Source organism: Sapajus apella, unplaced genomic scaffold (genome assembly GCF_009761245.1).
Source record: "Sapajus apella isolate SASKATOON/1434 unplaced genomic scaffold, GSC_monkey_1.0 scaffold7, whole genome shotgun sequence".
Classification (NCBI taxonomy): Eukaryota; Metazoa; Chordata; class Mammalia; order Primates; family Cebidae; genus Sapajus; species Sapajus apella.
In genome coordinates, this window is record NW_022436947.1 from 43,779,437 (window position 1) to 43,802,271 (window position 22,835).

A 22,835-nucleotide genomic window follows, 5' to 3' on the forward strand; every position below is an offset into this window, starting at 1 on the left:
TTTAGAGAAAAATAAACATCTGTTTCTTTGAGAAAATTATAATGTGGAAACAGCTCTTTAAAGGTAAATATTTGAAAATCATCATATGATTATGCTATATAAAATAACATGTCACTTTTAAAAGTTATCATGATATCTGCTCATTTAACAAACTTTAAAAGAGGATACTTTAATCTGTTTAAAAATTTTCCAAAGAAATCCAATGGGTTTTAAAACCATTTGTTGAAGAAGTATTTTAAAAGCCCTACATTTTCTGATAGTTAACAAACACAAATGATTGGTATTAAGGAAGACCAACATTTATTTGTGTAATTGCCAATTATTTTTTTTCATAATTGGTTTCCAAATCCATAATTTTAAAAAAGGTAGCAATATTTAGTGAGAACAATCTGTGATATATTTCTTCCATTTCTAGCATATCCTTTTTAATTATCTTTTTTTCTCCTCTGGATAGCCATTAAAACTGAACATTAAAGGACCAAAATAAGCTTAACTTTGAAGCTGAATTTCAAATAACTATTTTATAAAATTTTACACCAAAATCTTAAAAAAAATATTAAGCCATAATCAGTGCTCTCTCTAAAATAACATTATTAATCACTTTTTAAGGTGATCAAATGTATCGGTATATAATATCTACATTTAAATGAATATAATAAAAATGGTAATTTCAGTTTATTTCACTGAATTATTCTCTATTCTTTGTGAATTTTTTATTTTAATAATTTTTAAAAGGTAAATAATATATTAGTCAAATAGTACATACATAAAATGTATAAATAAATATATATACACATATTGAGGTAGTATAATAAAAGAAAAAGAAATAAAAATAAAGTGATATAGGTATAAAATAAATAAAAAGGAGTGCATTCACAAAATATTTGAAGACTTCTTGTTTGGAACATATTTAAAACACCAGAGGGAATCTTTAGGAATATCTGAGTGGGGAAGCTAAATTATCTGAACCCTAGAAAACACTTACCTGACAGCTATAGACTGGAGAAGGGAGAAAAGGAAGGCATCCTAACCAGTAATTAGATTGCTCAAATAATTGGCAAAAGGTCAAGAAAGCAGTAAGTAAGGTGGTGCCCTGAGGAACAAGAGCTAATAGACAGAAATGTGATACCTTGAATGTGGAGAACAAAGAGCAGATAAGAAGACAGCTTAAATCACCCAGAAGATTAGTAACTGGGAGACAGGAGACAGGCGCATGATGGTGCAATAGAAAATTACAAGCAGAAACTGTTTCTATAGAGAAGTAAGAGTCAGACACATTGAGTTTGCCTTTACAGAGTGGTTTTCAAGTGGAACTATCTATTAGGTACTTGAAAATGCAGGTCTGACACTCAAAAGAGGGACAAGAGGTACATAAGTGGCTTCAAAAGTTGTTCACGTAGCTCCCATAGGAGGAATGAGGCTACAACTCAAAGAAAAACAAGGAAAATCATCATTTGGAATTGGCAAAGAGAAATCATAGAAATAGTCAAAGTAGATTTCATAAAGTATGATCCAAAAAACAAAACGAGAAAGTAGAGGGTCATGAAAGCCATAGATAGTTTCACAAAGGGGTAAACAGTACCAAGCATCAAGCTCTGCAAAGGTTAGCTAGGAGAAGCAATTTGTGGCAGTGGTGGCTAGATTCAGTCATTAGAATGGAGAATACATATAGGCACCTCTTTGACTGCTAAAACTCATTTAAGGAAGAGACTAGGATTTACTCTGATAATGTGTGATGCATCAGACAGCAGAGATGGGTTAGTAAGCATGGGTTAAAACTATAACAAAACACAATTGAATCATAGTCAAACAAACTATAGTTTCTAGTTGGAATTTTAATACTATTAAATTATTTAATTTCCTGGTAAATCATTGCTGTCCTCTGGGAATTAAATTTATTCAACTAGGTATTATGTAAGATCTCTTACAGCACCAAAAATATCAGAGTTCCTCTGAAAATGATATTAACTGCTTGTGAAAATATTGGCTAAAATGGTTTAAATGAAAATTTTATTAAATAAAATATTTTTCCAAATTATCCTGATTGTAAATAACCTTTCAATATTAAACACATTGAATAAAACTGATTTTATATTAAAAATCCTGTAAATATTAAACTGCTTTGTGAAATTTTACAATGACTTTTGCTTTGGATTTTAGTTTTTTTTTTTTCTTTTTTTGCAATCACTTATGACTGACCACACCTCAAAATGATTTCAACTGGGAAAAGCCTTATTGACGCTTATGTAAACACATGGTTAAGTCAAGAGAAACATACATAAAAACACATTATTTTATGTTAAACGAGGATACTAATTTTTATGTCTATAGTAAAGAAAAAAACAACTTAAAACTAGATAATCTTTTTTATCACTCTATATGATTTTGATAGATTATTTGATAGGCATAAGAAACAGTGAAATAAATGTTGCATTTATGCTTTATAAAGCTGTAAAAAAAAAAGCTTTTCAATACAGTAAACAATTGTTATACTTCCTTAAGAATGTCATATATTGTTTGAAGAATTTCACTTACATAACTACCATTGAGCAACTTGTATACTCTAGGTTAAAAATTAGTAATTTCCCAATAAGACTGTGAGAAGTTAGTAAAATATAACTTACTGTTTTTTCTTTCCCAGGTTCCACCTGATCAGGCTTTGCTGAGCATGGTGGCTGTGGCTGTTCTTTTATTGTTTTGATCGTCTTATCATCTTCTTTAGGTAAACTCTGAGGTGTGCCAGAGGGTAAATCTTCCATCTTGGTCTGTGGTTGTTTCTCTTCTTGCACTGTCTTTGGAGCCACTCCACCTTCCAGCTTTTCTTCAGCAATTTGTACTTGAGATTTAAGTAAGTCATGTTTTTGTTCTTCTGGGGCTGAAGTTTTTGTCTCTGGGGGTAGCTTTTTGTCTTCAGGGGTTGGTTTTTCTTCTAAGAGTGGCTTTTTTTCTTCAGGACATATCTTTTCTTCTTTAGGGATTAGTTTTTTTTCTTCAGGGAGTGGCTTTTTTTCTTGAAGAGCTGAAGCTCTGTCTTTCTCTAGCTTACTCTCTTCTTGTTTTTGATCTGTGGTTACCATAGGGGGAACGTTTTCCATTGATATTGTTTCCTTTACTTTTTCTAGAATGACTTTTTCAGCTTCTGTTTTTACTTCTTGTTCCTCCTTTTTCGCTGATTTTACTTGGGGAGGCTCTGCTGTTTTCTGAGGTGGTAGTTCTGTAGAAATAGGCATGGGAGATGCTTTGGGTCCTGATGGTGGAGGTGGCATTTTGCCCATGTCTCCAAGCTGTCCTGATATTGCTCTCTGGGTTTGGCAATTTAAACAAAGCCATTCTTGAATCTGCAAAAATAAATAAATAAATAATAATAAAATAAAAACAATAAACAGATTAAATGTATCTTAATGTATCTTTTCCTGTGATTTTACCAAAGTAAAAATTTGGTAAATCCTAGCTGCTGTTTTTGTATATGGAGAAGGTGGGTCACTGTTTTCCAAATCAATGACACAGTAATTTTTTTAAAATTACAAAAAAGCTATTTGAAATCTAAAACTGTATAGAATTTCTAGAGACTAGCAATTCACTATCTTCATTAAATGAGAAAAAAAAAGAAAAATATTGCATTAAATGTGAACCCAGAGAAATGTTCATTTTCAAGAAGACAAAAAATTTGCATTTGTTCCAAATAAAATTATTTTAAAGCCTGATTCCTTCAAAGTTAGTATTTGCATCCAAAATTTATTCAAAGACTATTACATTTCATAATTATTATCTTTGTAATAACCCATTAATCAAAAGTTCTTTTAGGATCTAGCCTATCATCTCCTATCTCTTGGCTTGAGCCAAATATAGTTCTACCTTTCAGAGTAGAGCTTTACAGGTACAGATAGTTCTCAAGAATCACTTGTGCATATTTCTCTACCTGCTACCAGATTATGAACATAATTTCATTCTTAATACTAATCACATTTCCTCATGCAGTTGAACAAGAAGTACTCCAAGGCTCAATTGTTCGTTATCTTTTTCCCTGAGTATTCTGATTTGCTGACTAAAGCATTTTCTGATATCTCTGCTCTTCAGTGTCTAAACTGTGCCCACCTGCCCTGAATCAACTGATAGGGTCCTTTGACATACAAATTCCTAGGAGTTACACCAAAACAATTTTAGCAGAATCCTGGGGGAAGAAAAAGGAGGACCTGCCTTTTTGATAAACTGGTTAAGAATTTTTGCAAACTAAAGACTAAAAACTACTCTCTGACAAGAATACATGACAAATAATCACATAGGAGACAGATTATGTTAGAATAATACTATTAAAGATTCCCTTCTGAATGATGTGTGTTGTTTTTTTCTTACATTATATCTATTCTAATATTTAAAAAGTAAACACTGTGTGTCATTCTAATTGTTACAATTTAATGTGTACCCATTCTGTAAGGCATAGGGATAGAGTGTCATAAAAATAATATTGCTTTCATGTGTTGCATTGTACTCTGAGAAGTTCAATTTCAAATCACTTTTCATGCTGGCTCACTCTTTCCAGTTGCTTATCTTAAATTGTTTTAGAGACAAAACTCACTTATTGCTCTAGAATACTATCAGAGATCTAAGTTTCATTTCTTACTTCAGATTCCAATTACTTTAGAAACATTAACAATATTGCCTAATAACTAAGATTATTTTGCAATCTGTAAGCCATTATAATTCTTATTTGCAGATCTAAAAGAGTAAAGACAAAAGTCAATTCTGTAACTGTGGTAAAATGCTGCCAATAAAATATTAGGATATATATGGACTCACTTGCTTTTTGTGTATATAATCACTTGATATCAATTCTCTTGTTAATTTCATGTCTAAGGAGCTCTGAAGTGAATTGTGTGCTTTCTTTAATTAATGTCTTTTTATAAAAGTCATAGGAAAGAAAGATTTGATTCATTATGTTAAGTACTAAAAGTTCTAGCTGTTGTGTTGAACCGTTCCTGAAGGAAGAACTTCCATAATACCTACAAAAAATCAATCTTAATCTATAATGTGGTTTTAAAAACAATTACTTGGTTGAGCCACATCTTCAGATATTTTCATTCAGAGCCTGACTTTTTAAAAAACAAAAACAGATATGAATGGCTGCATTACTGTGCTGTTTTGCCACATGGATTCTAAAAACCAAATACAGGTATATATTAAGCATCCTCATAAGCCATGTTCTACTGTAAATAAGTTAGGAAATTTTAAAATACCAGAAATACAGGTTTCATTCCACTGGAAATTTTTGTCATTTAAAAAAGTGTGACTATTTTATTGGAGTTTTGGGGACAAAGACAAATTATTCTTACAAAATTGCCATCTCTTGCTACTTTACAGCATATGATGACACAATAGTACATGGCTTTTGGCACAAGAAAAAATGTGTTGAGAAAATAAAACATAGTGATAATTTCAAGGTAGTATAGTCATTATTTTCCTACCATTCTAAATTTAGGTGTGAGAATAAAAGGTATCATCTATGTAATTTGCTTTGTCACATAAAATATTTCATTGTCCCAATTTAAAGTAATGTTTGGTAAACCTATAAAGTGGTAATAAGTACTAAAGTACTAAGGTTTGTATTGGAAACAGAAGGCAATAGTGTAAACCTGAGAGATTAAAGATCTTATCCTGAGAGCCTCATTGGCTATTTCAGATTAATGTTTTGCTTAAATTGCCATCCATGTTCAGTTAAACCTATCATTTTAAATAATTGCTATTTCGCAATTAATTTTAACATGATGTTGCTATACTAAGTCTCTTGGATGCATGGCTAATTTTCATTGTAAATAAAAGAAGGCAGCCAGCCTAATTCTTTGGACCTTACACTTTGACTAATTGTCCCTAAAATTAAATTGAAAACTAATATTTCTATTACATCAAATAATGACAACACAATTCATTCATATATCTATTCCATATATATCTATCCTGTTTATATCTATTGGTTAAGAAGTGTATATGAAAAGGTTATTTCATCAAGGAACTTACATTCAAGTAGAAGAAATGAAGCATCGGTGAAAATAAGTAAAATATGCTGTAAAACAACTAAAGAGGCAAAAATATTGTGTTGCAATGCAGAAGAGGGAGATACCACTTCTAGTTAGATATTTTCCAAGAAGGTTTGGCTTTAAAATAGATAGGTCAATAAATTGTGAATGTGAAATAAATCAATTTTCCCAAAAATATGTCTTGTCACTATTTGACATAATTGAAATATGAAATGCAAAAATCTATTCATATTTGATAGCAATCAGTCAAAATGTAAATACAACATCAGGCTAAGGCCTTATTATTTTATTCATGTTGAAATTCAATCATTAAGTTAAGAGATGAGGCACAGCAAAAATCATATAACACATGCCTGCAAAAAGCCAATGATTAAAAACACTAGATTTGACCCAATCTAGATAAAAATTAAATAATAAACTTATTGTTTAGCTGTAAGAAGGTAATGGAAGATAAGGTTGAAGACGCAAGTTGAGATTCTCTCTTAGGTGGCACTTATTGACAAATAAATGGCACTTAATTGCCACAAGCAGGCATTTTGTGGAATAAATTGGAATCCGGTGAAGGTTTCTGAAAGGAGTAAAATCTGCTTTGTTATGATCAGTCTGGTAAAATGTGGTTACCTGCCTATGTTGGTAAACACTAAATCTAGAGGCAGAAAGAAACCATTAGAGAAAATGGAAAGGATGGAATGAATATAACATGATTTTCTGATGAATCTAGTTTGAAACATAAGCAATTTGATAAAATATAAGCCACAAAAGAATACATTTTTCAACAATTAGAAATGATGAACTAGTTCTCATGTGTGTCTCTTCTCTTTTCTGTAACCCTAGAACCAAAGGTAAAATGTTGACAAATTCAGCAAGCCGAGGAAGTTATAACATCAATAAATAGCTGAAAGGGAACAAAGTTCTAAAGTAACACGAAAAATTCTATATTTATTTAAATATATGAATTCAAATTTTGTTTACTAAGGGGAGAGCATAGGCATATCATTGGAGGAAAAGGCAGAGGCTAGGTAAAATACAAAGTGGAAATGAGGCAGGAAAGACTGATCAGGATTTTCATAGCAAGTAAAAAAGAATAGCAGTAAATTTCCAAGAAAGTTTATTTTGGACAATATGAGTCATCATCATTATCATATCATCATTAATTATAAACTGACCAGAAAAATTTACTTCTACCAAAATTTTTGAAATACTCTATAACTAAGTAAGATGTAACTATCTATAAGTCACAATTTTTTTTCATTCTTTAACAAAAATAATCCAAAGATTTTAATATCACTGTACTCAGGAATTTGATTCAGAAATATTGTATTTATAGGTCCAAATATGTTATCTATATTCTGAGTTCCTAAATAGCCACACCATTACATTTTCATACTGTTTCTAGTCCAGTAGCAACCTGGAAATCAATTAAACAAAATTATTTCACTTATGTAACAACTCAATGAATAATATATCAATGCCATATGACTTTTGCTAGCTGAAAAGATTTAGCCAGACATAGCATTAACTCTTCCTATAACAGTTATAATTGTGATGCACATGATTATTCATATTTTGCCTTAAGTTTAAGTATCAAATGAGTTATAGTTTTAGCTTTGAAATATCTTCTTATAAATATAGTAAGACAACCAGCAATTTTATGTGTACGTCTAATATATATATACACGTAAAACTGCTGGTTGTCTATTATGTCAAATAAGAGACATATCTATAAAATAAAATTGTATTATATACTTATATGTGTATAGATATATTTTTACACAAATAGATATATATATATATAATTTCATTTTAGGGTATTGCTTGCAAGATTTCTCCAGTACAATTTTCTTCCTTACTAAAAAACACACAATTACTTTTGCCCCAACCATGTGTGTGTGTGTGTGAGGGTGTGTGTATGTGCACTGAGAACATCTCTATTATATTAATGAGTTTACTATACAGAAAAATAAAAAATTTAGATGCTAAGGATGCTTTTTAAACAACATACTAATCATCCTTATGGATGATCTAAGATTGTTGCCATTTGTTTTCCTGTGATTTTTAAATATATTTTGAATATGCTATTATGAATATGCTCTAATGGTATAAAACAATAAAAGTTTATGATTCATCTATGTTATTATTAAATATAAACAAACTCAAAGGCCTCAAAACTATGAAACAATCACTATTTATTCAGTACTTTACCCTTAATAATCAGGATATCAAAATTCACCTTCAAGTAGGAAAAGTTCTGACAAGTAGCATATATAAAATAACACCACACTGATCAGAAAATACTCAAATTTATTCAATTGTCAGCTAGTACATATTAATAAAACACATTTATTTTAAAATCAATTCAACAGAGTTTGTTCAAAACAAAACAATGCTCAAAAAATCCATTAATCTTAAGAAGGAAAGTAGGAAATGAAGGCAATAAAAACCCAGAGAAGGGATGCTACGGTGCTACTCAGCATTTTTCCATCATAAAGCGATTTGCTTTATATAACATTTCAGCTGTAACTATAGCAACAATGCCATTAAGGAAAATCTCAGAACTTCAGGGCTGCCTATTTATTTTTCTAAGGATCTTTTCTGAAGCATAGTAATAAGACCTGCAGCAGATTGAAAGTTTGCTTTTAAACTTAAAATGGCAAGGAAATGATGGTAACAAAACCTACATGAGCATTCATAATTGTACTAGAGAAATCTTGTAAACAGTACCTTAAAATTTAATTTCATTAAAGATTGGGTGAGCTAATTAGGAAGCTTATATTGTTTCTATCCATGGAAATATTTAGTCAAAGAGAAGGTAGGTCACTTTTCAAAAATCTGTAAAGGAATCCAAGCAGTCAAGGAGACTGGTACTATAACATCAAGTTCCCTGCCCACTACGAAGCTTTTAACTCAACAAAAATTTTACACATTTTTATCTATTTATTTTCTTATCATTCAGAATATCGCTTAATCAGAGAAATAATTACACTAATAAACTGCTTAGAATTCACCCTTATACTCATGGACAAATATACCAATTGAGGAGCAATGTTACCTGTAACTTGTCATTTTTATAAATGTTATTTATAATCTCGGCAATATGGTGTTCTATTCAACTCAGATCCATGATTCTTATAATTCAATGTGACGTTCTGATAATTGGGTTTTTTAGTCATAAATTCATTCCCTTTATGTCATCTACAAAAGGGAGAAGGAGTGAATTCACAATTGATACATTCTTTTTCCAGACTACACAATCAATTGTTCAGATTACAAAATCAGACATTAGAAATCTATGATCATTCCCGAGACTGCATTTGTAAGTGTACATAATGATGTATTTGTTATCATTCTATGCTTACTCTGTCCCTTGCAAAAATAAATGAAATATGTGTCAAGTCCTTTTATCATTACCTTGTTTTACCTAGAATGTGTAGCTTCAGTCATATTTTGTTTCTTTTACAACCACTGATACCAAAATAATTCATGCTCAAAATACGCAATTGAATGATTAAGGTTCTTCCTCATATTTAGACATAAGATTATATCAAATTGTATTAGAACATAAATATGTATATGAATACAGTTTTGAAAAATAAAAAGTCAACATAAATATTAACTTCCAGGGGAATTACTCAATGTGAAGAATATAAATTAATAATACAATCTAATAGGATACAGGATACTGTTAGAAACTTGTAGTGGAGTTATCACTCCTCGGTCGAAGTTGATTAGTGGTCATGTACCTTCCCATCCCATATCTACATGTTTATTTCTGCAGGACCTCATGCTCCTATATACCAAATGAAGTCTCTTTGTTTTCCTCCCTAGAAACTTGCATTCAGCAGAAGGCAGATTAAAAATAAAAAACTTGCAATGTAGGTTTCTGTGTAATGTAAAATACATTAACAGATATTTTCATAAATACCAACATGCCAGCTAAAATTATGTATATTACAACCAGATATTAAAACTACATTTAGAATATGATTTCATACTCTTGATTGATACTTTTTTTGTGTCAGTTTTGACTAAACCAGAATCATGTTTCTGGTTGCTTTCTCATCATAATTTATATATATTTTTTTCTCAAACTAACAATTTCTGAATTTTTGATGTTTTAAATACTATTACATAAATAACATATAAATGAAAATGTATTAATTTAAATATCTGTGAATTATTACATTAATACAATTTTGACAGATCTGAAGAAAATCATATGCTTAGTTTTCTTTTAAAAAGATATATATGGCTGGGTGCAGTGGCTCATATCTGTAATCCCAGTACTTTGGGAGACAGAAGTGGGTAGACCACTTGATGTCAGAAATTCAAGACAAGCCTGGCCAATACAGTGGAAACCTATTTCTACTAAAAGTACAAAATTATTCGGGTGTGGTGATGGGCACACCCGAATCTCAGCTACTTGGGAGGTTGAGGCAGGAGAATCACTTGAACCCAGGAGGTGGAGATCACAATGAGATCATGCCACTACACTCCAGCCTGGGTGACAGAGCGAGACACCATCTCAAAAAAAAAAAGATAATTATATCTTATAAATACATATGTTACACATACACATAAAGATATATATGTCTTATAAATATATATATATTTTATATATATATACACATATATATATTACACACACACACACACACACACACACACACACACATATATATATATATATATATATATATATATATATATATATATAGTCCTAGTCGTCTCAGGCTGCTATGACAAAATCATTAACTGGGTAGCTTATAAACAACAGAAACTTATTTCTCATAGTTTCAGAGGTTAGGAAGTCCAAGATCAAGGTGTTGACTTGGTGTCTGCTGAGGGCCTACTTCTGGTTCACAGATGTTGTGTTCTGGCTCTGTCCTCAAATAGTGGAAAAGTTGAGTGAACTTCCTCAGGCCTCTTGTATAAAGGCGTTAATCATATTCATGAGGACTCTACCCTCATGACCTAATCACCTCCCAAAAAGTTCCACCCCCTAAGACTTCACCATGGGGATTAGGATTTCATTATATGATTTTGGGGGGACACAGACATTCAAACCATTATGTATATTTATGGATCTATCTATCTATATCTAGTTATATATAATGTTCTGAATGTATCTGAATTTTCTGAATACACACACACGTTTATATATCTTTATTTCTATAGATAATTAAATAATATTCATTTCCCCTGTAATGTTTTCCTGTCTGTCAATCTGTCTTTCTATCTAGATAGAGGCCAGTAGGAAGAGAAAGGGTGAGCTCATTAAAATTCTTCAACCAAGTAGTCTACCTGGTTTGAGTTTAATCAGATTCACTAGATTAATCACCTACCAGTGCATATAAAGGACAATTCCAAGGGCACAGTTGATTTCTCACTGGTAACCAATGATGCACTAAATTTATGGGAAATCATACAACTTACTGCATTGATTTTAGCTAACTGTACTAAAGCAAAAATATAAGACTTAGAAGAAAGGCTTATCTCTGGGTTCCTGGCATTTTTTTGCCATTAATTTTTCTAATGTACTAAGTTTGAGGTTGATAGCTATTTATGTATGATAAGTGTGGTATAAAAATAATCAACAGCTTTAAAAATAATCATTTATGTTGTATGTGTGTCAAGTTAATTTTAAAAATGTAATCATTTCTCATTCCTCTGCTTTTATAGAGGTGTATTTTGGTATATCTTTATTATAAGATCTGTATATTGATTTTGCATGTGTAAATAATTACATCAAAGGAAAAAAGAATTCTAAGTTAGTCACTAGTCAGCACTACAAGCAACGAATAATTGAATTTTAAAATAAATTTATTTAAAAGATCTAATGTACTTCATCATTAGGAAATATCATATTTGTTAAGATTACAAATCAATATGCATTTGGAAGACAGATCAGTTAGAACATACTGCAGCCAAATGAAATTTGTAAAACACATTACAAGATAAAAATCAATTCCCCCACTTATAAATTTAAGCATCATTGTGGATATATTTAAAGACAGAATAATTTCACAGAATAGGGAGTCTGAAATGCATAGTAGGGTGGGTTGCACCAGACTGTCTGGATAATGCAGAATGGATCTAGGTTGCAGGAGAGATTGGTGAGGTGTTAAGCCCTCCTGTGATGTGGTAGAACACATGCAATACTGAAGTTCTTCTTGCAGGGAAGAATCAGTATGTTGATTTTGCAAGATGTAAACTTGTCTAGGTTGAACAATGTTTCCCAGAATCATCTTCCCTGAATGTTTCCCATTATAGTGTATAATATTGTTTGGCTCTGTGTCCCCACCCAAATCTCATTTCAAAATGTAATTCCCAAGTGTGGAGGGACTTGGTGGGAAGTGATTGGATCACGGGGGCAGCCCATGCTGTTCTTGTGCTAGTGAGGAAGTTCTCATGAGATCTGATGGTTTAAAGGTGGCAGTTTCCCCTACACTTTCTCTCTCCTGCCACCTTTTGAAGAAGGTACTTAATTCTCCTTTGCCTTTTGTCATGATTTTAAGTTTCTGGAGGCCTTCCCAGCCAGGCAGAGCTATGAGTCAATTAATCGTCTTTTCTTTATAAATTACATAGCCTCAGACAGTTCTTTATAGCAGTGTGAAACTGCCTAATGCAGTGTATCACAGGAAATATTTTGTATAAGATTTGGCAGGTAGTAGAAGCAAAGTAGTAGCCATATTTGGTCTTGTATACACAGAATATCTGAGCAGGGTCACTAGGTGCTGTTATAAGTTGCCCATGTTGTCACTTATTGTTTGGCTTGGGATAGGAAACAGGAATGCAGCTGATCTATTTTCCTCTAGATTCTCCTTCAGCTTGTCCACAGGTATTTGGCTTGGAGGCAGTGAGAAGGGACAGGCATTCTGACCTGTCCTCATGGGTTCCAGCTTGTCCTTCCTCTCCCCTACTTTAATTCTTCTTCCTTTCCTCTGCCTGGCCTTCAGACTTAACCTCCAGCAGTCTTTCAGCAATCACTTAACCAGCTTTCACACCTGTGTATGAACAAACTCCTAGAGCAAATTTCTTATTACATATATTTTAAACTTCCTAGTCATTCGGCTTTCCTGATTAATATCTAAGTGCTACAGTCAGGCTGAGTCAACTTGTTATTCAAGGGATAATTTTTTACACTTTTATTCATGATTGTTGGTGTGTGTGCAAAGTAATTCTAACCAACTATTTTGGATATTAAGTTGCATGGCAAAGAAAGTGAATTTTACTGGAATTCAAGAAAGTGAATTTTACTTTTCCAGTCAGTGAGCCATGCATAAACAGTAACTTCAAAGGTTTACTTTTAAAAAAAAAAAATATGGTGAGCTATTTCAGTCATCAGCATAATTCGTGATATGTGAGGTGACTGGTATATTAATTAGCCTGACGATCATTTCACAATGTTTACATCTATTGAAACATCATATTGTACCAAATAAACATATACAATTATAGTTGTTGTTTATTTTTTCTTTCTCAAACATTTTTATCATTTTTGCAGAGACAGGGTTTCACTATGTTGCTTGGTCTCGAACTCCTGGGCAAGCTATCTTCCTGCCTTGGCCTCCGAAAGTTCTGGGATTGTGGGTTTGAGCCACCACACTTAGTCTAAAATTATTATTTGTAAATTAAATATAAAATAAGAATTCAAAAAAAAATTTAAAGGAGATAAATGTCCACTCACCCATTATCCACGTAAGAAACAGAACATTGCCAATATTATCTAACTGGTCTGTGACACCCAGGTGCTGTTTTCAATAACATCTTATCATAAGCCCTCCAAGAATAACCACTATTTTAATTTTTGTTTTGTTAGATCTTTGTCCCCTGCTATGGTTTTAATAGTACATATTAAATATTTTATACATTATTTACTTTTGTATATTTTTGAACAACATATAAATAGTTCTGTGCTTTTTTTTCCTTTTTGTGTTTTTTCACTAGACATTGCCTGGGTACAAAATTCATCTATCAAACAAGTGTGTGGCACAAAGAATAACTTTGCAATGAATATCCATGAACCACTGATCCTATTAAAGAAACGAAATATGATCATTACATTTGAAGCTTCTTTCAAATTCATTCCTTTATATTCTTCTTTGAGTTAACTACTGTCCTAAGTATTATGTCTATCAGTATGACATTTTGGGGTTTATTTTTACCCTATGTCTTTGGAGACCTCACTATTTTGGTTCCATACAATATTAGAGTCAGAATCATAGAGCATCATTTTTCATATATATCTTTTAAAATCAAAGTATTTCCTAAAATTAAACTTATAATGTCATTTGCAAATGTTATCTAATGATAGATAAACATAAATATATAAGACTATAGTTAAATGTAGGTACGATGAGAAATGAGAGTTCATGACTCATCTAAGTCATTTTTTTAATATTAGAGAAACCCTCACCCCCCAAAAAAAACTCTGTGTGAAACTCAGGTTTCGAGCCACCAACGTATACTCTCTTCACCAGGTAAGTTTTAAATTAAAAAATATACACCAAAGACCCTACAATCTGGGCAATTACAGATCACTCACTTAATATGAGGCTGATTGTTAAAAAGAGAATATGAATGTTAAATATTCAAACAGGAAGACAGAATTTTTAAAAATTTGGGTAGTTCATTTTTAAAAAGCCTCCTCTTTTGTTTGACATCCAATGGCTAGTATTAAGAAATCTTTGTGAGACTTTGAAGTTGTTTAAATCCATTCGTAAGATAATTATTACATAATTTCTATGATTCTCCTATTGTTGTAAGTGCTATATATATAATTGTCACTCTTAGAACAATCAAAGTAATTATATAGGAATTAGCAAAAATACAATGAATATACATATTCATTTATATTATATGCGATGAATATATAACATATACGTATATATTCATGTATACATTCTCATTTAGTCAAAGAATGCAATTAAGGTAAGAATGATCAAATCAGAATCAGGAATAGGCAACTAATTGGCCAAAGTCACCAGGGAAACCTTAATGGAGTGAAATTTGTTATGAGCCATGGCAGACAAGCTGGATTTGGAAAACAAAGAAAAATAAACCAAAGATCCAGGAATAAGACACACACACACACACACACACACACACACACACACACACACACACAAAATGAGTATCTTTCTTGGTCTAAGATAATAGAAACAAGTAAAAATCTAGGTGGAGAATGAAAACAATGTATAATTCATATACAGAAGATAAAGATCAGTTATAGAATTTAGGCTGAAATTGGCAGGGATAGAAAAAAGTCCAATTTTAAATCAATATTTAAGAAGGACTTAGCTCCTCAGTTAAGGCATGATTGTTAGTATATGTTTTAAAGCTAGTCATTTATTGAAGTTATTCCTTTTCCTGTAACTGTTTATAGACTTTAGAATTGCAAGTCTCACATATTGAGCCTGAAATTGATTTGCATTTCTTCAAAAACATATAAATAAATAAATAACTTAGAAGTACCGCCCATTCATGGTAAAATCTGAAAAATCTGAAACTATCATTGAAAATTATATTCAATTTTCTGATGCCATTAAATATTTTTGAGAACATGATTTTTATTGATGATACAATAACCAATCGTATGGATTCTTTAATGATTCTTCAATTAGAATATTGTAAATACAGCTGTACAAACATACATCAAAATGTAAATTCAGAGAAGCAGTAAAGTAGTTTAATTATACAGATAAAATATTTATTATTTATTTACTTTGCTATCTGGTACCTAATAGTATGCCAATAGTGTGTACTGTATATTCTGAACATTCAGAATCTAATCTTTTGCTCAGCGTATTTGCAGGCATTATGTTTCTCTCAGCAAATAGGTAGATGCAGCCATGTAAAGCTGAGGACTCGTTAGCCACTGAAGGAATCTGAGAAAGTACAGACATTTATTTCTTTTTTTTCTAATTATTATTTATTTTTATTTATTTTTTTTTTCAAAATTTTTTTATTGCATTTTAGGTTTTGGAGTACATGTGAAGAACATGCAAGATTGTTGCATAGGTACACACGTGGCAGTGTGATGTGCTGCCTTCCTCCCCATCACCTATATCTGGCATTTCTCCCCATGCTATCTCTCCCTAACTCCCCATCCCCTGCTGTCCCTCCCCTATTTGCCCCCTACAGACCCCAGTGTGTGATGCTCCCCTCCCTGTGTCCATGTGTTCTCATTGTTCAACACCCACCTATGAGTGAAAACATGCAGCGTTTGATTTTCTGTTCTTGTGTCAGTTTGCTGAGAATGATGGTTTCCAGGTTCATCCATGTCCCTACAAAGGACACGAACTCATCGTTTTGATGGCTGCATAATATTCCATGATGTATATGTGCCACATTTTCCCTGTCCAGTCTATCATCAATGGGCATTTGGGTTGGTTCCAGGTTTTTGCTATTGTAAACAGTACTGCAATGAACATTCATGTGCATGTGTCCTTATAGTAGAACGATTTATAATCCTTTGGATGTATACTCAGTAATGGGATTGCTGGGTCAAATGTATAGATATTTCAAATAGATTTAACTTTCAGGTGTGTTGTTTGTCTCTGGTCTTAGCCAGTAAGGATGGGAAGCAGTGATTTGGAACTGAGAAAGGGAGACTGGATCATTTGGAAAGTCACGTCGGCAAAGATAGTGTGTCTTAGGCAACAAATATGTTACCATTAGTAATTCTAGAACAACAGTATAGTTTAATGGATACATAACTGAAAGTGAATACTAGTTCATATAAACCCAAATTTGAATAAAGAGCCTAAGTTCAATTAAAAACTGTCCTAATTTCTTTAAATGCTAAAGAACAAGAAATATTTACTGATGGACCCTAACAACCAAGTCCCAGGCCTCACATCCTTACAACTATCATTCACTAGAAAGACCAGTGGGACTAACCCTAGAACACATTCCATTTTGTTTGCCTCAGTCACCTCAAGATACCTGAGACATCCCAATCGACTCTCGTTAACTAGACTCTCACTCCTGCCATGTCCTCTCACCTGCTCAGTGGCTCTTGAAAAGTAAGGATGTGAGGCCTGGAATGAGTCAAGGGAGAAGAGGAGGAGCCAAGAGAGAGAAAGAGGAAAGTCTTGCCAGAAACATGTGGAATGCTTTATTTTCACACCTGCCCATATTGCTGTCAGCACCACTGCAGGAATGGTGTCACAGGGAATAAATAGTGCTCTGAAGCTCCTGGAACATATGAGATAAAATTGCTCCATGGGGGAAGTCAGCTGGAGTCTCACTGCCTGAAATGTTCAGCTGAGTCAAATAAAGATTTTTGAGTTAGAAAGTGGCATGATTGAACCTGTCACCTTGGAAAGAATATGATAAGGAAATGTACCCTAAAAAAAAATTGACAGTGCTTTCCAAGCCTTTGATTATGCTCAGTGGGCTTGGCTGCAAAATAGAATTATAAAGTAGAATTCCCATTTTTAACACATACCTGTAGCTGGTTTCCATTTAGCATGGAACTTCCTCCCTAGGCTACTAGCATTTGAAGAGGACAAGTTTACCCTGAAGGAATGACAGATGCACTGCAGAGGTTACAAGCTTGTAAGGATGACTATGGTAGCAGCAGCAGAAATGAATTTGCCAAGAAAAATTCATTCACTTTGTGAATTTGCCAACTGACATTGCCAAGAAAAAAGAAACTGCCCTAATTTAGAGAGAACATGATCATTTAAAAATAGAGGAGGAATAGGTTCTGGGGGAAGGCTAGAATATGCTGAGCTTCAGGACCCTGTAAATATGCTTATCTTATTGAATCCTTGTACAAATCTTAGGAGTTTCTATAATTATGTTCATTACACAGATGAAGAAACTCAAACATAGAAACTAAAAAGTAATATCCTGCTCAATAGCCAAAGTTAGTAAGCAGATCTCAGAGATGAGTCTATACCCATAGATTCAGATCTTAGAGAATACTGAAGGTACTTAGACCAGAGTTAGAGGTAGAATTTCCCAGAGATGACATGCAAAAGAAGAGAACAGCAGGCAGATCTTGAAGAATAGCTTTATTCAACAAGAAATTAGCAAAGCATATTAAATAGGATCATTCAAAAAGTGTAAGGAAAACCAGTAGCTTTTAGTAAACCTGAGTGAAGAAAGATGAGAATTTCAAGAGAGCGATAGGCAATATCACCAAATATAGTAATGAGACTAAGTGACATATATGTCAAAAAGGTTGGCAGACATCTTTCTGTAATGGAACTGAGTACTCTACATATTAATATGTCTGTCTTAACTCTTCATTTTGTTTCTGTCATCTTTGTAATAATTGTTTTTTCTCAGGTAGCCTGCATCATTGACTATAAACAATTGTTTTACTCATAATTTAGGTATTTGCCTGTATCTAAAAAAGTGAGTTATGATGGATATTACATTGCTTCATCTTTATATAATAAGGATAAGCATCTAAATGAAAAGAAGTCCTAGATTTAAACTCAAGCTTCATGTTAGAATATTGCCTTGAACATCATTGGATTTTGAAGTAGAAGTTTATTTGCAGGTGTTATTTTTTTCTTACAGAATATTAAATAATCACACTATACAGAGCAGTTATTGTAGAATGAGGCTTAATACTTATTCCTATCTTTCTTCTCCAGTTTTTCAAAGGGAAACACTGGTTAAAAGTAAGCAAGCAATGAGAATGTTCTGTATGCTCCGTATATTAATTATATTAATGCATATTTAGAAACTACTGTAGGGATCTTTATTCCTGAAGAAGCTACTGAAATATCACACTGTATAATTCATTCAATTAATTTATTATTCCACATATTTTCACCAGACACTGTATCAGGTTATGTTAATAAAGAGATTAAAAGCATGGTTGCTTATCACAGCAACCCCAAGGCCTAGCAGAGAAAAAGAAAACATAAGTGGTCTCACTATATTTATAATAAAAGTTAGCAGCAAATGCTCTGGAAACTCAAGGAAGACACAACTCTTAGAGTGGGGGAGGAGACTCAGGGAAGGCGTTTCAGAAGGAAGTGACAACTGAGCTGATCCATGAAGAATTAGTGTTAACCAGTCAAAGCAGAGCATGCTAAACGGAAGTTTGACAGGGCATTCATTATAACCACAGGAGAATGTGCACAGAAGGGGAGTTGTGACTGAAACATCAGCGGATGTTCAATAAGTAAGGCTTTGCTTTCCCTCATCTCCTAGAATACTCCCTTTATTTTGTGATTCAAGATAAAAAACATACCTTTAGCTATTAAAACTTTACTGATTTTTTTTTTTTTAAAAGCAATCACAAATTTTACATTTAGATTTAAACATCAAATATAAATGTATATTGAGTAAGTCTTAAGGTAGACTGGCTATTTAGCACTGAGATGTACACTACTTTTATGGTAAAAGTAATTCCAATATATGAATTAGGACATGCAACATTTTGGTCATATTTTAAATTACCGATATTCTGGTACAATTTATGAAATTCAGAATATTTGTTGTCTGCATTCTTATGGAGTTAGAACCTACAATTAATCTTTATGATCCCATAATGAGGTGCTTGGATATAAAATGTTAAGGAAATAATACAATTTTAAATGTAACTTTATTATATATGAAGTTTTTATCTATATTTTAATTTTCTCATCTGTGAAATTGGGAAAATTAAATTAATATCTACTCTAATTCACTGATTTATTATGAAAAATAATGAGGTAAAAGTTACTTGGTAAACTGTAAAGCAGTCTATAAATTTAAAGTATTTTAAAATTGTTTTCAATAATATTTTTAAAACATAATCTTAAATGGAGCTATAATTACTCTTTATTCACATTGAGTACAAAAAATTACCTCTTATAAATATATAATTTATTAATCATAATATCATTTTATATTCATTTTGTATTAAGTTTTAAGGCAATCAATCCTAAATTCCTTTTATTTTTTTCGGTTTATTCTATATTTATAATTAGCACTCTATCCAGTTTAGAAAAACTATCTTTCTATGACAATTAACAAATGTGTAGAATTTTAAAAAAATCTCTATGTTTCCTCTGGCTTTATTTAATAAAATATACTTCATATAAGCAATATTATAGCTAGTATTTAGTTTATTATAATACTTATTGTACATTCAATTTGATTTAAGAATTAGAAATTTGGGAAAAGAAATGTTATGTATGTTAACATTTTATTATAATATACAAATGGCCTTAGCATAAATATTACAGATTGAGCTAAAATTATATTTTATGATTAGCCAAAATTGTAAGTTTCTACATTGATTTATATTTACATAAGGATATATTATATAATTATTTAAAACACTAAAGTTTATAAAATGTCTCATCATGTTAGCAGGTGGGAATGAAGTCTTGGATATGACAGAAAAATGAAAGAAGAAAACAGCATTTCTAAGGACATAATCAATGTTTATTTCAAAAGAATCTTTTTTTTCCAAATGTATTTGAGTTGTATGTTCTTTTATATTCTGTGTGAAAGTCAGGATAATCTCAGCAATTTTAAGAACAAGTCAGCAATTCTAAGAACAAGTGAAGATGTTATCATCCTAGACTTAATAGTGTTACCTTAAAATGTGAATCTATTCTGGCAGCTAGTAGAAAAATAAATTAGAAAAACTGACACCTTGAGAAAGAGCTGGATTCAGCTTCATTTGGCATTCTGTTGGGATTTAACTATATTTTTAAAATGTTGCTAGATTCAAATCCTAGCTAGGAGAAAAAGAGAAAAAGAAACGTTGCTTTTTAGAATAATTTTCCATCTACAATCACAGTATCTAGCTATGGTTATAACAAATATATACAATTCAGCTATGTGAAGAAATTAATCTCAATGCTTACACTAATCAAGTCATTTCAAAGATTGACTTTTAATAGAAATTTTCTTTCTCTTTCCAAGAGTTACTTACTTTTATGGTACCCTTTTCAAATAGCAAGATTCCAAGGAACATATTTGTTTAAATTATTCAATCATTACCTTCATTGACAATTCTTATCTTGAATTACTACAAAACAGACTTTAATTCTCTTGTGGTATTGTCAAAAAAAACTGTTTATTCACCTAAGCTTATTTCAAATATGGTGGGTGTGTGTGTGTGTGTGTGTGTGTGTGTGTGTGTGTGAGACAGAAGGCAGAAAATTCATTTAAAAAGGAGGAAAAATGCTTTCTCCTTTGCTTGGCTAAAGAAGGGAGTTCCCCGACCCCTTGTGCATCTTGAGTGAAGCAATGCCCCACCCTGCTTCTGCTTGCCCTCCGTGGGTTGCACCCACTGTCTAACCATTCTACACATGTATCCCAGAACTTAAAGAATTGTATATACATATTATACATACATAAATATATAGATGTCTAGATATATATATATAGACATTTCTCTATATATATTTACTAATTATAAATATATGTATATTTATAATTAGCATGTATAAATATATACACATAAATATATAGATGTCTGTATATAGAGATAGCTACATATTTATATGTATATATTTTATATATATGCTAATTATAAATGTACATATGTTTGTAATTAGTAAAACACCAGAGATACTGTAATTGTAACAAACTTGAGGAACAAAAGTGAATTATTCACCACATGACAAGGTCCAGAACTATGACCTTAAAATTACCTGTTTTGTTATTTTGTTTATTTGTTTTTCACAGCTTTCTGCCATATCCTTTGCTCACTTAGCTAACATTTAGGTCAGTTTTTCTCTTAATTTGAGTGTAACAATGGTTCCTCTCTCCCTGGGAAAACTTATCTTTGATTAAGGCCTGTGCCTGCTTCTTGCTAATTCTCGAGTAGAGCTAGGAACCTAGTTATTTACAGAAGTATTATTTTACATGATTTTGATCTGAAAATTATCCTTGAGTAGGCAATGTATGTCAAATTAGAAATATTTTTAGAATGCTACATAAAATCAAGAGTGAAACTTAAAATAGTTTTTACTGATAAAGCTGAAAAAATATTACAATTACCATTTCCATTTTATCTCCCAATCATTCCTAAACTGGATTTTTTTCTTATAATAACTGACTGAAACTATTTAGTCAAACTAATGTTGGTATGAAACTAGAAACAGATCCTCAGAGAGACCACCTACTGACCTGATACATGGCCATGTTTCCGAAAATGTCCTCAATAAAGGATAATGGTATAGTGCCAAAGCTCAATCCATGAAAAGCAATTACAATGGCACAGAGGTAGGGCAGACAAGATAATAGTATACAGGCTCTCTGATGTTCTGTTTTAGTCCCAGAGTACATTTAAGAGGATCAAAAGAATGAATGAACTGAACATCCTTCAAGCAAACTGCCATGGTATTTATTTTGGCCAAGCTTTAGAAAAATTTGACCTGAGGCTGATTCAGGATAGTTCTGTGACAGGCACCTGGAGTGCAGTTATTCTATGCAGCCAATTAATTGGGGAGCCATATGTTTTAATATTTAGCCCAACTGGGGTTAGGACTGATATTTTTGATATTATCTTGTGAATGGTGATTAGCTGAACAAGGGCATATGCTGGACAGAAAAGGCCGTGTCTTTTTCTACTTGCTTTCTGTGATGTCTACCATAGATTCATAAAGCATTTGAAGTACATAAAGAATCAAAATTGTCAATGCATGTGGCATTAAATTGGCATGAATCTGAAGCTGTACATATTTCTAAGGAGTAAAACTATTATAGGTCAAATAGAAAAAATTTTAAAAAAATCTTTTAAGAATGCGTAAAGATAGAAAGTTGAGACTTTTTATTTATTAAAAGTATCTCATGGTATGTCCACAACAGGTAATGAGAAATCGCCCTACATTT

The 22,835-nt window shown here is 31.9% G+C and overlaps 1 protein-coding gene across 9 annotated transcripts in view; it reads right to left on the reverse strand.

The window, feature by feature from the left end:
• The window catches only part of PCLO (piccolo presynaptic cytomatrix protein), a 416,914-nt gene that overhangs the window by 208,921 nt on the left and 185,158 nt on the right, over window positions 1–22,835 (reverse strand). For all 9 annotated transcript variants that reach the window (XM_032276463.1, XM_032276460.1, XM_032276462.1 and 6 more), the window contains exon 4: window positions 2,625–3,338. In XM_032276463.1, coding sequence (XP_032132354.1) covers window positions 2,625–3,338 — 714 coding nt within the window. The remainder of the gene's footprint in view (window positions 1–2,624; window positions 3,339–22,835) is intronic.